Here is an 18,080-nt window from a genome sequence, read left to right as displayed (position 1 = left end):
GTATTTTACTTATAAATGGACTTAGTTTTTCTTCCAGTTAACATTACATACAGTCTGCAGTTAAAGTTTATAAAACATTTATTAGATTCATAAAGTATCCTGGATTTTTTACCAAACTTGGAAGCTTCTTTCAATCAAAAGACAGTATCGAGAGGGAAATTTTTATTGATGTTTTTCCTCATTTTTGTTGAGTCTGCGATTAACAGCAAAAGTAGGCGAGACACTGGGTTCCGTGGAACCCTTACAAATTTTTTCCTTAACCAATGGACCTATGTATTTGATGACATCACGTTATAATTTAATCAGTTATAATTTAAGTTGTTGATTTTTCAGGACTGCAGCAATTTCTATTATTTTATCTTTGTACCTGGGAAAATATCTTCTGCCAATTCCAGTGTGGACAAGAAAACGTGGTTGTCATACTATAAGATATCCATTACATCAAGTATTTTCTGTAAGTAAAATGGACATTAACTCTGGTTATATATAATAAATATAGGAATATAGGAAGGTAATGACTGCTCTGATAGCAATCCAGACCTGTCAGTATTGAAAGTGATGTTACAGGGGAAATAAATGCGTTTTACCTGCGTGTCAAACGGCTAAAGTAGATTCAGAGACTAGTTAATTCTGTTCCTTATTCTGGCATTCTTTTTGTCCATTGTGGGCATTACATTTTACCCCTTTCTGCACGTACATGAGTCTGTTTGTACGTCCGCAAGTCTAAAAATAAGTTTCAGCCCACTAAGTAAAATTGTTTAGAATAAAATAATTATGAAAATTATACACAATGTTTATTATTACCAATTCTAATATAGTTTGAATTTTGATGGCGTCACTGTTTTCATTTTTGAGTTATGTCCCTTTGTGAATTGAAAAAATGGCAGAATTTGTCATATATTTACAAGTAGTGGCATCTGTGTCCCGTTGACATATTCTTCATTTGTTTAATAAGAGTACAAAAAAAGTAAAATCAAAGAAATACTGAACTCCAAAAAAATTCAAAACAGAACGTCCATAATAAAAATAAAATATCAAAAGCTGAAACACATCACACGAATGAATAACAACTGTTATATTCCTGACTTGGTACAGTACAAAAATGAAACCTTGTAATTGCAATCTTATTTAGTTGATTTTACATATTAAAAGCGTTCAGGACTCTTAAAGTTGACGTGTTTCCCTCGGTTTTAGTTTGTAACTCAGGTGTGTTTCCTCTCAATCGTGTTACGACTTTTGAACAGAGATGTTATACTGTTTCCTTTATTCTTTGCCGCCTTAAGAAATTGATTATTTTCTATCTTGATATTAATTTGACCAATATACAGGAGTATACATGTGAATTATTGCGGTATTTATTACTTTTGTACCACACACTGTAAAGCAAACTTATCTGACAAAATTTGACAAACAATTTTCATACTTTGTAGGATTGTTTGCCATGATTATGTAGTTGACCATACAATTTTGTTTGGCCGTTTTTGAAGGAGTGATTGTTGTTTTACAAAAGTTTTACATTAAAATCTGACACTTTATTTCACTCATCATTTTATCTGCCAAATGAGTCATAATGTTGCGTTGTAGCCATTTTGTTAGAAAATGGATGGTTGACTGAGGAGTATAAAAGTGGCATATTTACAGTTGTGAAGTAAATAGTATATTTACAATGATATATTGTAATGCGATTTTATTTTTAGATATTAACACCTGTAATGGTGGGGTGGGATTAAGTAATATTTATCAAATAATAGGCTAATGTGATTATATTTTGTTTAGATATTAATAGCTATTATGGTGGGTTGGGGAGTAAGTGGTATATATCCAATGATTGGCTAATGTGATTATATTTTGTTTTAGATATTAATAGCTATTATGGTGGGTTGGGGAGTAAGTGGTATATGTACAGCTGCAGGAGTTTTATCCCACGAAAAAGCCAGGACTGATGTTGGAATAGATATTGTAAACAATGCCAGCTGGTTCTATGTTCCACACCCAACTCAGTTTGGTCCACCTAGTTTTGATGTCAGCATTTTTGTGGGATTTTTCATTGCTACAATTATCTCTGTGTTGGACTCTATAGGAGATTACTATGCCTGTGCTAAAACCTGTCATGTGCCTCCACCACCATCGCATGCAGTCAATAGAGGTATTGCAATTGAAGGGTTATGTACAACTCTTTCTGGTATAATGGGGGCAGGACATGCAACATCGACATATGGTGGAAATATTGGTGCTATCGGTATAACAAAGGTAACATTTTGAACTAAAAGGAGACAAAAAATGACATAGATGTAAGAAGATGTTGTATGAGTGCCAATGAGACAACTCACCATCCAAGTCACAATTAATAAAAGTAAACCATTGTACGTTAAAATCATGCCTCATAATACTCATGATATTGTAAATATGTGGTTTTTAGCTCACCTGGCCTAAAAGGCCATGTGAGCTTTTCTCATCACTTGGCGTCCGTCGTCGTCGTCGTCGTCGTTAACAATTTTTCAAACATCTTCTCCTCTGAAACTACTGAATGGATTTGAATGACACTTAGCATGATTGTTCCTTAGAGTATCCTGCACAAAGTGTGTGCTTCGATTTTTGATCCGTCAAAAAACATGGCCGCCGTTACTTAAAATAGAACATAGGGGTCAAATGCAGTTTTTGGCTTATATCTCAAAAACGAAAGCATTTAGAGCAAATCTGACACGGGGTAAAAATGTTCATTAGGTCATGATTTATCAGCCCTGAAATTTTCAGATGAATCAAACAAACCATTGTTGGGTTGCTGCCACTTAATTGGTAATTTTAAGGAAATTTTGCAGTTTTTGGTCATTATCTTGAATATTATTATAGATAAAGATAAACTGTAAACAGCAAAAATGATCAGCAAAGTAAGATCTACAAATAAGTCAATATGACCAAAATTGTCTATTGACCCCTTAAGGGGTTATTGTCCTTTAATGACAATTTTTCACAATTTGTTCATCATATTTGCTAACTTTAAAAAATCTTCTCCTCTGAAACTGCTGAATGGATTTGGATGAAACTTAGCATGATTGTTCCTTAGATTATCCTGCACAAAGTGTGTGCTTCGATTTTTGATCCGTCAAAAAACTTGGCCGCCGTTACTTAAAATAGAACATAGGGGTCAAATGCAGTTTTTGGCTTATATCTCAAAAACGAAAGCATTTAGAGCAAATCTGACATGGGGTAAAAATGTTCAATAGGTCAAGATCTATCAGCCCTGAAATTTTCAGATGAATCAAACAAACCATTGTTGGGTTGCTGCCACTTAATTGGTAATTTTAAGGAAATTTTGCAGTTTTTGGTCATTATCTTGAATATTATTATAGATACAGATAAACTGTTTATAGCAAAAATGTTAAGCAAAGTAAGATCTACAAATAAGTCAATTTGACCAAAATTGTCAATTGACCTCTTAAGGAGTTATTGCCCTTTAAAGACTTTTTTCACAATTTGTTCATCATGTTGACTTACTTTAAAAAATCTTCTCCTTTGAAACTGCTGTATCAATTTCAGCCAAACTTAGGCTAAATGAGTTTTAGAGTTTCAGAGTATCTAGTATAAATTTTATATTTCATTTCCTTGTATGTCAAGAAACATAGCTCCTATGGCTAAAATAGAACATAGGAGAAAATGATTTTTTTTTGCTTTTGAAGAAAATAGGACGATTCAAAGAACATTTAAATAAATTGAAAAGCCAAAATAATCATTGATGAGAGATTAAACCAAAAAAATTCAGGTGAGTGATTCAGGCTCTTGAGAGCCTCTTGTTTTTCACTTCATGTATTACTAATATCATTCTATTTTGTAGAAATAATAAATTAACAAATAACAAACGTTCTATTTAAAATGGTCTGCAAAGACTTCGGCATAAACCAAACATTAAGTAAATATTGACTGAGAAAATAAGAGTGTAAAATAGTACTGCTATGATATTAATATCAGGAATGGAAGGCTGATGACATTTTATGTGGAACGAACATGTGAATTACGTTTAAAAATGTTGATTTGCACATTTTATTGAACCCTTTTAACTTTCTTTGACAAAAACTTTATTGTATGACTATCCTTTAAGACAAATGACTATTGTGTGAACATTTACACTGACTGAGATCAATATAAAAAAAATATTATAGCTGCTTTGTTTCAACAATAAAACAACAACTTACATTGAAAAAAATTATTATTTTATTTTGAAACCAATTATTTATTATTATTTTATACAACACAAAACAACTTTGCGGATCGTATAATGCTATCTTGTCGTCGAAGTCGTCTGAATCGTCGTACGAAGACATGTGGTTTCTGGACAATAACTTAAGTGTAAGTCTATGGATCTCTTGGAAAAAGGTTCAATACTATCAAAGGATTGTTGGGATTGTTTTGGGGTGATGGTCCAAACAGTTTCGGAATTAAAGGCCAAAAAGGGACACAAAACAAGCATTTATCTAGTTTCAGGACATTAACTTGTGTATTAGTATTTTGATTGCTGTGATATTGTTCCACAAGGTTCAATATCACAAGTCGATGGTTTGGACTTATTATACCCCACTCAACAAGGGTATACTGTTTTTGACACGTCCGTCTGTCCGTCAGTCTGTTAGTCTGTCAGTCAGACAGTCCTGTTCTTGTCATCGCAACTCCTCTGAAACTACACAACAGAATTTCATGAAACTTTGTAGATAACAAGGACACTCTATGTAAATGTGAATTTCGACAGGAAATTATGGTTCATGTTTTTCTTTCTTGAGTTATTTATGTGGGGGCATGGGGTATGTGAGCGCTATCTTTAATTTTGGGAGTATTTGCCAAAACCGTTCAGGAATTATGGGCCACACAGGGTATAAATAAAGTCAACAGTAGTTTACCGTTGTTCGAAATTCATAAATCGATAGAGAAAAAATAAATCCGAGTTATAAACTAAAACTTAGGGAAAGGCATCTAATATTAGAGAACTACGACACAACAGAAACACAACATTAAAATGTAACACACACAGAAACGAAATATAATATAACAATGGCCATTTCCCCGACTTGTAAAAAGGCATTTTAAGATAAAAATGGTGGGTTGAACCTGGTTTTGTGGCATGCCAAACCTCCCACTTTAATGGCAATGTTAATTATAACATTAAAATGACAACATTACATGACAGGACTACAATACAAATAAATGGGATAAAATATAGGACAGAGAAACAAGTTATTAATAGCCAACAAAGGGTACTTTGTTAAAAATTTAATATGCCAGACGTGCACCACGTCCACACAAGACTAACGAGCGACACCCAGATGTAAAAAGTTTGAAAGCCAAAACAAGTACAAATCTGAAAAGCACTGAGAACTAAAAGTATCAAAAAGTCGTGACTAATACGGCCAGGGTTATCTACCTGGGACAAGAACATCTTTTATATTATTTAGAATTTAGAATAATACATACTTTTGCAAATAGTAAATTTGATAAAATGACTATATAACAGATTTACATGATTAAACTGAAGTGGTGACTAGCTACAGAACAAAAACCGATTATAAACAAAAATGCACAGCCTGATTAGCAATAACCAGTTTTAAGCTCAAAGTCACGTCACATTTAAATTTCTAAAACGAGTTCTGAAAATTAAGATGAAGTTCAAGATGAGATTTGTATGACTTATCTTACGTTTTTTTTTTATTATAAAACAAGCATTTTTCTAGTTTTCAGTTAATAATTCGTGTTCTATTAAAGTTTTCTTCAAATGCTTTTTTTGTGGAAAAGGGAGGGAAGTTAAAAAAATTAAGGGTGGGGGATAACAAAAAATGTTTTGGGTGAGATACTTTTATATCCTCGGGGGAAAAGAGGGGTCAATTGAATATAAATTCAAATCACATTACTAATTTTAGGTTCTTTGACTACATTTATTCTGTGTAAGAAATCTAAGATGTGTCAAATATTTTATTTATAATCCAAAGTCAGACTTGTGTCAAGCTAGAATATTATGACCATTTTCTGCCCCAACTGCTCAGGTTTAACGTCTGCAGTCGTATCCAGCTCCACTCGGGAGTTTATTATTGTTAGCTGTGATATATAATACAGTTTATTTTATAGACTGGTAGTCGACTATTATTTTTTGTGTAAGCTGAGATTTATATGATAATTTATATTATAGGTTGGCAGTCGACTAGTATTTTTAGTGTTAGCTATAATCTATATAGCCTTTGGACTGATAGGAAAGTTTTCCGCCGTTTTTATAACTATACCTCATCCAGTACTTGGTGGTGCTCTAATTACCATGTTTGGTATGTTCATTGGAGTTGTCCTGTCTAATCTGCGGTATGTGTGTCTATCATCCACAAGGAACATAGCAATTATTGGTACCTCCATCCTCATTGGTCTCATGGTTCCTTATTGGGCGGAACTTCAAGGAAAAGATCTGGTTTTAACGGGTGAGAAAATTATAAATTCTTTTTATAAATAAAAAGTAAACATATAGTAGATAGATGAAACAAACATACAAAACTGTTGATGATTTTTTAAATTGTGTGATAATTATTTTACTATTACTCTTCTTTCCATAACATTAGACAAAGCTTTATACATAAACATGGACAACAAAACGCAGATTATTACTAAAACCCCAATAGATGTTATCGAAACTTAACTCAATATATAAAAAATCCACAAGAAATCAACTGAAAAGTCAGTCATGATGCATCTAAACACACATATGCCACCAATCTAAAGCTTATGTCCCAAGATACAGCAATAGACATGTGATATGATGTTTCGTTTGATACATGTGCAAACATGTCGCAATATTCATGTATCTCAGGATAAATCTTAAGACGTATGGCACTTATCATGTGTCTTATGATATATTTTTCACCTGACACCTACAATGTGTCGTATGATATATACATGTATATTCACAGATATAGCACCTGTCATGTGTCACGTGATACATCTAAACATGTATAGCACATAACAGATGTCCAGTGATACATCTACACTTTTTTTAGGATACATGTACATTATAATGCCACCTATCTTGTGTCTCGTGATACTTCTAAGCACATATGGTATCTATGTGTCTCATAATACACCTGCGTGTAAAACCATCAAATTAGTGTACGTCACATCCGGTTTTGATTGAAAAAGTGTCAAAAAAATAATGCCTTGAATATGACATTTGTAGGAAATTAACCCAGCAATGCATTGCCAAAACATTTTTGGACCGACATAAATTTTGATTTTTGTTTTTCAATGCACTATTATTTTTATCCCCCCGCCGTAGTGGAGGGTGATTTAGTTTTACCATTGTCTGTCTGTACGTTATTCCTTACGTCCGTTTGTCCGTCCGTCTGTTTCGCTTTAGGTTAATATTTTTAGTCGAGGTAGATTTTGATGAAGTTAAAGTCCAATTAACTTAAAACTTAGTACACATGTTCCTTATGATAAGCTCGTTCTAATTTTAATGCCAAATTCGAGTTATGTACCCAATTGCATGGTGCACTGAACATAGAAAGTGATAGTACGATTGTGGCATCCGTGTACTATGGACACATTCCTGTTGGTATATATTTTTATTGTGACAAGCTACAGATCAAGTACGAGTTTTGTTCTATAGTGAAGATTTTATTCAGAGTTATGGTCCTTGAAGATAGTGCCTTGATATTTGTTACATAGTTTGCAACAATACAAGTCATAAATTTAGTTAGCAGTTTGTTCTAGTACAAAGTAAATGTTTATGTATTGCCATGCAATTTCACAAAAAAATGCTTATTTTTATTTGTGCTGTATTTCACCATTTTTTAAACCTGTATATGTTTATATTTTAGGAAATTTCCGTGTAGATAATATTTTAAAGACACTTTTGGGCAATGCAAATCTATCTGGTGCTTTACTAGCCTGTTTCCTTGACAACACTATTCCAGGTAGGTATTTTTAATAGGAAACCATCATACCAGACAAAACTATCAAGTATTTCATATATAACTTTACAAAAAATATGCACAAGTAATTAATTGTATATACTTGTTAGTATTATTTTGTTGATTAAAAATACATCATTTACATCAACCCAATAGTAAACTTTAAAGATTAAATCATGTGTTATGATTGCTAATGATATAACGATTAATAAACAAAGGACAGTGACCTGTCTGAATTAGGGCTTAAGGTTCATGTGTAGGAGGATTATAAATAACCTCAAACAAATGAAGAACTTTGAAGGGGTCCACTTAGAGCATTGACTTGTTGTGTAATAGGTTTATACATACCCTCCAACCAATTGAAGAACAATGACGGATCCAACTGAGAGCATTACTTTGTTGTGTGATAGGTTAATAAATACCCCACACTAATTGATGAACAAAGGTCTGTCCAACTTAGAGCAATAAGTTGGTGTTTAGGAGGTCTATAAATACCCTTAACCAACTGTTGAACAATGACGGGACCAACTTAGAGCATTGCGTTGGTGTTTAGGGGTCTATAACAACTTCAACAAGCTGGAGACCTGTCCAATTTAGAGCATTAAATGCTGTTTAAAAGATTTATAAATAGCCTTAAATGATTGATTAATTATTACGGGTCCAACAAAGAGCATTAGGTTGTTGTTTAAAAGTTTAATCCATACCCTTAATCAATAGAATAACAATGACCTGTCCAACTTGGGGCGTTTAAAAGGTTAATCCATACCCTCAATCAATAGATTAACAATGACCTGTGTTAATCCATACCCTTAATCAATAGAATAACAATGACCTGTCCAACTTGGGGCGTTTAAAAGGTTAATCCATACCCTTAATCAATAGATTAACAATGACCTGTGTTAATCCATACCCTTAATCAATAGAATAACAATGACCTGTCCAACTTGGGGCGTTTAAAAGGTTAATCCATACCCTTAATCAATAGATTAACAATGACCTGTGTTAATCCATACCCTTAATCAATAGAATAACAATGACCTGTCCAACTTGAGGGCGTTTAAAAGGTTAATCCATACCCTTAATCAATAGATTAACAATGACCTGTCCAACTTGGGGCGTTTAAAAGAGGGACGAAAGATACCAAAGGGACAGTCAAACTCATAAATCTAAAACAAACTGACAACGCCATGGCTAGAAATAAAAAAGACAAACAGAAAAACAATAGTACACACGACACAACATAGAAAACTAAAGAATAAACAACACGAACCCCACCAAAAACTAGGGGTGATCTCAGGTGCTCCGGAAGGGTAAGCAAATCCTGCTCCACATGTGGCACCCGTCGTGTTGCTTAAGTGATTACAAATCCGGTAAATAGTCTAATTCGGTAGGTCATATTCATGAAAGGGAAGGGGATTGTAGTTACGACGTAAGGAACATATCCGATATCATTTGTGAAACGGTTATTCCATAACGGTCAACCAACTCGTGATGGCGTCCGTAAAATTTACGAAGGGATGATTTCAACTTCACCATTTGGAACTCTTGGTTTAATAGCTTCCTTGTGAGCAGCAAACCTCTATCAAGAAAATCATGATAGGAAATGCAAGCACGGGAATATCGTATCAATTGGGAGATATATACCCCGTATGCAGGTGCTGCTGGAATGTTGCTACTTAGAAATGGAAAGTTCACAATTGGAAAGCTGAAATCATCTCTTTTGTCGTAAAGTTTTGTTTTCAACCGACCGTCATTGTCAATTTCTAGATGTAAGTCAAGATATGAAGCCGACTTAACTGTATCTGTAGTATCCTTTATCTCTAGTTCGATTGGATAGATGCGTTCCACATAGTCACAAAATTTTGAATTGTTTAGTGAAAGAACATCATCTATATAGCGGAAAGTAGAGTTAAAGGATATTGCTAACTTCTTATCTTTCTTCCTAAGAAGTTCCTGCATGAAGTCAGCCTCATAATAATAAAGAAACAAGTCGGCGAGTAGAGGGGCACAGTTTGTTCCCATTGGAATGCCGACAGTCTGTTGAAAAACACGTCCTCCGAACGTAACAAATATGTTGTCAATCAAGAAATCAAGCATCTTGATAATATCAGTTTCAGAGAATTTTTTGTTTGAATCAGAGTGATTCTTTACAAAGTAGGATTTATCCCTCCCTAAGACAAGATACTTGTATCTACGTTGGCCATTCTTTTTTATGAAGCAAAGTAATATCAACTCTTTCAATTTGTCTTTTAGTTTGGAATGTGGAATACTTGTGTACAGGGTAGAAAAGTCAAATGTTTTAATACTGTTACAAGATGAAAGAGAGTTAGATTGTATGTACTCTAAAAGATCTTTTGAATTTTTAAGTATCCACATCTGATTCACGCCACCTCTAGAATAGGCAGTTTCACAATAACTTTGAAGCCCGTCTTTGATTGCTGATAAAATAGATGTTAATAATTTAGAAAGAGGTTTCGTGGAGCACTTGGAAGACTCAGCAATATACCGTTGTTTGTAAGGACACTTATGTAGTTTAGGTATCCAATACAGTGATGGAAGATCCAGTTCTTCATCTTTGGTTGAAATTCCAAAGGAACATAGAACAGACCTATGATTATCCAGGATTTCCTCTTTGGTAAGTGTCGTGAGGGTATATGTTGAGTTACCAAGTGAATTGTCAATACCTAATTCGTTTATCAAGCAGTTGATGTAGTGACTTTTACACACAAAAACGATGTTATTTGGGGCTTTATCTGCAGGGACAACAACATATTTGTCATGGAGGTCGGATAGGTGTTTTGCAACATTTGGGTCTTTAAAGATTGACGTAGCATGGGCATTGATGGACCCATTCAGTTTCTTAATTCTGATTTGTATCAACGACCTCACTGCCTTAATCCATTCGGAAAGAGTGTCTACGTCTTCCTTCTCGCGCTTAGCCCATTGCCTGGCATAATCCTCGACTGAATCCATCAAAATTTTAAAGTTGTATTTCCAATTGATGGATTTAGGCTCACGATATTTGGGACCTTTCGATAACACATTTCGTAGAGAAGTGTTATTAACAATGTTAAGGTCACCGGTAATAACGTGGCCAGCAGGATTATATGTGAATTTGGAACTAGCACAAGTGCAATCAGGAGGTTTAGACTTGAAGTCGTCAATATCGAGATCCTGCAAAACGCGTTTGTAATTGAAAATTTTAGTTGCAATAGGTTTGGTATAGGTATAAGAAATTATTGGTACAGACTGGTCTTTGAAATAAGGAGGTATTTTCGATTGCACTAATTTATGATGAAGGATATTGCCTAGGTTGACGCCATCGAGACCTTTGTTGGCAAAGGAAAGATTAAGAAAAGATCTTTTCTCTTTTTCATCTTTTCCAATGCGAACTGGCTTGAAAAGTCTGTGACTTGCAATATCCGAAATTATAGCTTCAAGTTTGTATTGGTTTGAATGAGGGTTTGTAACAGTGGATTCCAAACATAAATTGAACAGAGAATGAAGTTTCGAAAGGGGTAATGAATAAAGTTTCGTGCGAATGTGATGAATACCTAACGGCTTTTGTATGAATGGCAGCAAGTCATTAATAGAGACATCATGCAGAGATAAGTGATGTTAATACATACCCTTAATCAATAGAACTACAATGATCTGTGTTAATCCATACCCTTAATCAATAGAATAATAATGACCTGTGTTAATACATACCTTTAATCAATAGAATAACAATGACCTGTCCAACTTGGGGCATTAGAATTCTGTATAGGTTTATCAAAACCCCAACCAACTATTATATGAAAACCGGTCTTACTCCGAGTATAAAGTTACTGTGAAGGAGGTTTATAAATACCCCAACCTTAGTTTTTTACTTGTTTTGTAGGCACTCTCGATGAACGAGGTATCACCTCATGGCAGAACATTCCATCAAAAGCACAAGAGTCAGAAAATCTTGTGACAGATGATTTTAAGGAAGGAATAGAGGTATATGAACCACTTTTTCCACAGAAATGGAGAAACAGCAAAATTTTAAAGTACATTCCATTTTTACCAGATCCTAAGAAGAAGCCAGTTTTGGAAACTGTTTCAAGCGTTAATTACGAGGAAAACACCCGAGTTTGATGTACTAGTTATCATTGTTGAGACTCTTCATATAATGATAGTGCTGTGAATGTTGAGGATGTGCGGATGTACGAGTGTTTTTCATGGAGTTTGTTAGTACTATTTTAATATTTGTTTGTTTCAATTTTAACATATATCAATGCATTTCAGGTTGTAATATACTTGATGAAATTAGGTTAAAGTAGTCATAAGCAATTCCGGTATTTTCAAAAAATGCTATAATTTATAATAATGGTCGTTATTGAGGGAGGAGAAATTGTTTGGGCGATTTTATGCCAAAAAATGATATTTTATGAACATTCTCTACGCACCTCTACGCTTGAAACCACAACTAGAATCCTACTAAAATATGCCCCAAATAGCAGCTGGTATGCTCTTCAACTTTGTACTTTATTTGGCCTTTAAAACATTTTTTATTCGAGCGTCACTGATGAGTCTTTTGTAGACGAAATGCGCGTCGGGCGTAAATATAAAATTTTAATCCTGGTATCTATGATGAGTTTATGACTAACAATTTAAGTGCTTTTCAATTATATCACCTTTTTAACATTGTATTAGGAGCTGTATTTTCTTATATTTTTACTTGAGCAAAATTAAAATAAAAACATAAAATATAGAAAAGCACAATTATTTTAGTTAAATTGGTATCTTTTACAACTATCCTGTATGAAGTTTTGATGCGTCAAACACCAGATAACCCAGGCGTTAGTGGTATTTACATGTCAAGGTACAGTCATACAGGAGAGGAAACGTTAATTCATACATATCAGCAAGGAGTTGAAAAAAGTGTTTTATGGATCATGGGATGTCTTTTCAAAATTTGTCTTTTATTCATGTGCTGTATATATTTTGTGTTCATTGGAATTATTTGAAATTGGACTAAGAAAAGTATATTGATCAATAAATTTAAATCTTAGATTAAAGGTAAAATAACGTGGACATTGTTTTGTTAGAAATAACACAGTCATTATGTCCTATTATTTTTAACAGTTAATTTTAGAAATGCTTGTCATTTTAACTTACTGTAATAATTATTTAAGTCCAACCTTGTATTCAAGATAAATAACAGTGCAGTGTTAAATCGGTGATTTTTTCAGTTCAAAGGACCACTAAATAACAAATGTTACTCAACAAGTTATTATCAATTTTCATTTAAACTTTTAACTGATATAAACCACTGTGTCTGGCTAAATTATATCTTTTGTAGTTTTTCTAATGGTATTTATTGCACTTTTTATGTCAGACAATTCAAAATTGTAATCAGCATTCCTAAATTTGTATAAAAAAAACCCCTTCAGACACAGTATCAATTAGGTGTAGTATAAAGTACGGATTTTATGCCTTGATTTCTTTTAACAAGCTGTACTCATGTATTACTCTGTTGGTTTCTGTTGACCGATGTACTCAACTATTTTTTAAAATACTAAGGATTTTCTACCCAAGGAATGGATTGTCTTGGGTATATTTGGCAAACATTTTACGTCTTTTGGGGTCTTAAGCCTATCCAACTTAATATTTTTTTGGCCTTTAAACTCGTTTGGTTCGAGCGTCATAATTAAGACTTTGTAGATGAAACCCGCGACCGGTGTATACAGTTTTTATCCTGGTCTCTTTGATGACATTATTTAAGTATGAATCCTAGTCTCTGTCTCATTTACGCTTGTTTTACACTTGGTAGATAACAACGAAGCCTGGTTTGGTTATGACCCAGGGTTTCCGTGTGATACAGGCGTCGCATTTCGTACAGGATATAACATTATTCAAAATATGTTGGACCATGGACGTATTATATTAACGTTAATACTTCAATGGTTGGACATAATTAGAAGCAAATATAATACAAAACAGTTTGTTATTCTACAAATCAATATAATACAAAACAGTTTGTTATTCTACAAATCCAAATGCATTGATAAGTTAAATATGTATAGTTTTGATATGTGAGATATTTATGAGCATAGACAAAACATTATTATTATTAAACATTGGTCGTTTACAAATTTACAAATTTACATTCATTTTATACAACATTGTATGCAGTAACCTAAATGCATGTGCCCAATTATTGTTTTGGAGTATAGACATATACTGAACTTTTCCCATCCAACAGCAAAACACATGCTAAAATAATGGGTCATTTCAGCTGATGGTTATGGTTCATTCATCCCTGTCCTGTCATCTTTCAAAAATTATCTAACAGATTAATTTTTAATTTGATCTAGTCCTGAATGTGCATACACTGTTTGCCTCCTGACATGAAGCAAACAACTACAAATATTTTATGGTAGATATTGGATTGTTCCTGTTGAATTTATTCACAATTTTCTTTGACAATTTAGAGCCTGTCATATTGTAAAGGCATCTGTCTATCACTGAAGAATGATTTTTTGGTTAATATTATATGGCTGCTCCCGTACGAAATTATAAGGCGTATTACGCCTGGAAATAAGGCGTAAGCCAGGCGTAAGTGGTAGTTACGTGTCTCGATCCAGACGTAAGGGAGCAGGAAACGTAAATTTGTAGTTCTTACGGGCATTGAAAAAAGCAGTAAACCTGGCGTAAATTAAAATAAGCAAGGCGTAAATTTTCTTACGGGCGTAAAACTGTTGGTATGGCGTAAATAGAAATACCCATAATGCTTTGTTCAAAGGATCATGGGATTTTGTTTTCAAAATTTGGCTCTTTGGTTTTAGTTTGCAAGAGTTGGACTTATGGCAGCTTCATATATTCAGGGATGATTAGATTGTTTTGTGATTTTGGGAAGAATTTGAAATTGGAAATACTGAATCAAATAAATAATGAAAATTGTGAAATAAAAGGAAAGTAGTAATACATGGTAAATAATAATAATGTGAGTATAACTAAGTTATTAAGTACTATGTTCTATCAGAAATTTTGAAATCCCAAAACCTTTATCCATGGATAATACCATTAATATCTTTTACTTTTAGTTCAAAAGACAATAATTTTCAAAAACAACTTAGTTAAAATGCTACTTTTATTTCAAAAAATATTTAATTGTCGTAATTCTTATTTAAACTTAAACTTATTTGAGCCAGTGTCTGTCTAAAATGTATTCATTTCTATATTAGCTTCTTCAATGGTTAATATTTCAAGTTTTTTGTCCAACAATAAGAAATAAAAGCAACAGTACAGACGTTTATTTCAAATACACAAAAGTACACAGCTAGGGTAATACACTGATCTAGAATAAGTGTAGTATTATGTAAGGATATTACGCCTGGTTTATTTATTGACCAGGCGTACTCATTTGCATATTACGCCTATTTTTTTGTGAACCAGGGGTACTTATTTAAATATAACGCCTAACTTTACGCCTGGCTTACGCCTCAGTTACGCCTGATTTACGCCCAGTTTACGCCTGGTTGACGCCTGGACATGCATTTTGTAAACACAGCAATGACGCCAGGATAAAGTATGATTTTAACGCCTGGTTTCCGTGTCATATACGGGCGTCACAGTTCGTACAGGATGTTTCATTGACCTAAAACATATTCTTTTATTCATAATAACCTATTAATCTATCTACAACATTATACACCATTTTCTACTAACTAAACTTTTTTTCAATGTTGATGAAAGTAATTTAAATCATCTAAATGATCTTCCTTCTGAAAACGGTGCAGTGTTAGTCTTTTTGACACGAGGCTTTAATCCGATTCATTGCTCCGTTTTTGTAGATTAATAGACCATATTTAATATTGCTACTCCGTTTTGTAGAATTATACATCGTGTTTTATTATAAGTATTTTATATTTGTAAGTCACAGTTATATATATGTCAATCATGTTAGTTTTTACAAATTTTGCAAAGTTATTGTGTTTGAGATATGAAATTAAATGTGCATTTTAAATTTCGTCATTAATAAAATAATTAATGAAAATGAAATGTTATCAGTAAACAAGAATCCATAATATCACAAGGTGTTGTCATAGCTATACCTTACACCATAACTTATATTTATTGGAAGGGGGATATAATTTAGCACACATCATTTAAGACCATTTAATATGTGGGGTCTTTTCAATTTAATCCTTTTCATGTATTTATTTTAATTTGTAAGCATAGTGAAAAATTATGTTTCAATATATTTTCCTACTTTAGAGTTAATAGTAGATTTTGCTCACAGACTTTGTCAATACTGCCTAATGTTATTGTTGTTACCTTCACCAATGCAAATAATTCCAATGTATGTATGACATTTGTATGATAATAGATCTGTTGGAATCTGAGGAGGGAGGAATTTTTACTTTAATGTACATAACACTTCTGGTACCAACTGTATTAACTCATTGATTGTATTTTTTGCAATAATGTTTCAGAAATTCAGACATTTGGATTATTTGTATATGTTTGGTTTTGGAAATATTTATAACTATATAGAATTTTCTTTGATTATGAAATAAAAAGTTATATATGTTTAACTATGATACGTACTACAAGTATGTAAAACTATTTAAGAATGTTTATTATAGTAAGTAGACTGAGATTACTATTGCTTTTGGCTTCTGTTCTAACGAATCATGTATTTGTATTGCAATATAGTTTTGTATGTTTTAGTACAAATTTAAATCATCTCCTTTTATTTCTAAGTAAAAAATAAACGATGATTTGAACCCATAAAGTATTTTTATTTCTTTCTTTTCTTTTCTATTAATAGTAGTTTTCCAAATTTAGTAACTGTATTTCAATATCCCCCATCGTAGCGGAGGGGGCATTGTGTTTTATCCTTGTTCCTCTGTACATACGTACGTCCCAAAGTTGGTTTCCGTTCTCTAACGTTAGTTTGCCTCACCCAAATATTATGTTACTTATATACACAATGCGTATTGCTACAAAACACAGATCAAGTTTGAATTTTGGTGGCGTCAATATAAGAGTTCAAGAGTTATGCTCCTTTCGAAACATTAAAAAATGCGGAATTGTTCTTTTCTGTTCTCTAACTTTAGTTTGCCTCAACCAAATGTTATGAAACTTATACACAATTCGTATTACCACATAATAAAAGTCACTTTTACCGTACTTGAATTATGCTCTTTTATAAACATATAAATGGCTGATTTTTTCGTTTCCGTTCTCTAACTTAGTTGGCTTCGATCTAATTTGATGAAATGTATACACAATGCTTATAAAAATGAAATACAGATAAACGTAAAAATCTCGAGACCGACAGCATTACGCAGTCTAACATTAACAGTACCGAGAGAAAGATTTCTGAGGGTATGGACTTGAAAAAAAAGCGGCAAAAGCTGCTGACACTTTTGGATAAAAATGCATTTCAAAATCAAATTAGATTTAATTCAAACATGTCGTAGGTAAAATCTCTTTGTTTTAACTTTGCTTTAATCTGGATAATGCACAGATAAAGTATGCCTCAACTACTTCGGATATACTTTACAGTTCAAAGGTACTTTTACCTTTAGGAACGGATCCTGACTCCAACGTAAGAGTACCTTGCTTGGTCAATAACTATAACTTAAAGTTGTATACCAGTGTTATCAACGATGTACTTTTAAAACAAGGTACGTTTTGTTTTTAAATTTGTTCTCGCTTTACAAAAATTAAACAAACACAAGTAAATAAGTCTGGACTTATTTAATAGAATTTAAGAGCCTGTAATTTAGTGGTTGTCGTAGGTTGCTGTGTACTCGTACCTTAGGGAGGACAAACTTATCTTAAAGGACAATTTTAGAAAAATAAGTCTCGATTTATTTAATAGACTTTAAGAGCCTGTAATTTAGTGGTTGTCGTATGTTGCTGTGCACTCGTACCTTAGGGAAGTCAAACTTATGTTAAAGGATAATTTTAGAAAAATAAGTCTTTATTTATTTAATAGACTTTAAGAGCCTGTAATTTAATGGTTGTCGTATGTTGCTGTGTACTCGTACCTTAGGAAAGACAAACTTATGTTAAAGGATAATTTTAGAAATAATAAGTCTGGATTAATTTAATAGACTTTAAGAGCCTGTAGTTAAGTGGTTGTTGTATGGTAAGTTACTGTATGGC

The 18,080-nt window shown here is 32.9% G+C and overlaps 1 protein-coding gene across 8 annotated transcripts in view; it reads left to right on the top strand.

Moving 5' to 3' along the window:
- Nucleotides 1–16,698, top strand: part of LOC143071085 (solute carrier family 23 member 2-like) — a 73,538-nt gene extending 56,840 nt beyond the window's left edge. For all 8 annotated transcript variants that reach the window (XM_076245170.1, XM_076245167.1, XM_076245169.1 and 5 more), the window contains 5 exons: nucleotides 334–454; nucleotides 1,858–2,250; nucleotides 6,170–6,446; nucleotides 7,839–7,934; nucleotides 11,815–16,698. In XM_076245170.1, coding sequence (XP_076101285.1) covers nucleotides 334–454; nucleotides 1,858–2,250; nucleotides 6,170–6,446; nucleotides 7,839–7,934; nucleotides 11,815–12,053 — 1,126 coding nt within the window. In that variant the 3' untranslated portion in view covers nucleotides 12,054–16,698. The remainder of the gene's footprint in view (nucleotides 1–333; nucleotides 455–1,857; nucleotides 2,251–6,169; nucleotides 6,447–7,838; nucleotides 7,935–11,814) is intronic.
- Nucleotides 16,699–18,080: the final 1,382 nt, after the last annotated feature.

The sequence above is a fragment of the Mytilus galloprovincialis genome, chromosome 4 (assembly GCF_965363235.1).
Source record: "Mytilus galloprovincialis chromosome 4, xbMytGall1.hap1.1, whole genome shotgun sequence".
Lineage (NCBI taxonomy): Eukaryota > Metazoa > Mollusca > Bivalvia > Mytilida > Mytilidae > Mytilus > Mytilus galloprovincialis.
Note: the sequence above shows the minus strand (reverse complement) of the source record. Positions and strands in the feature narration are given on the sequence as shown.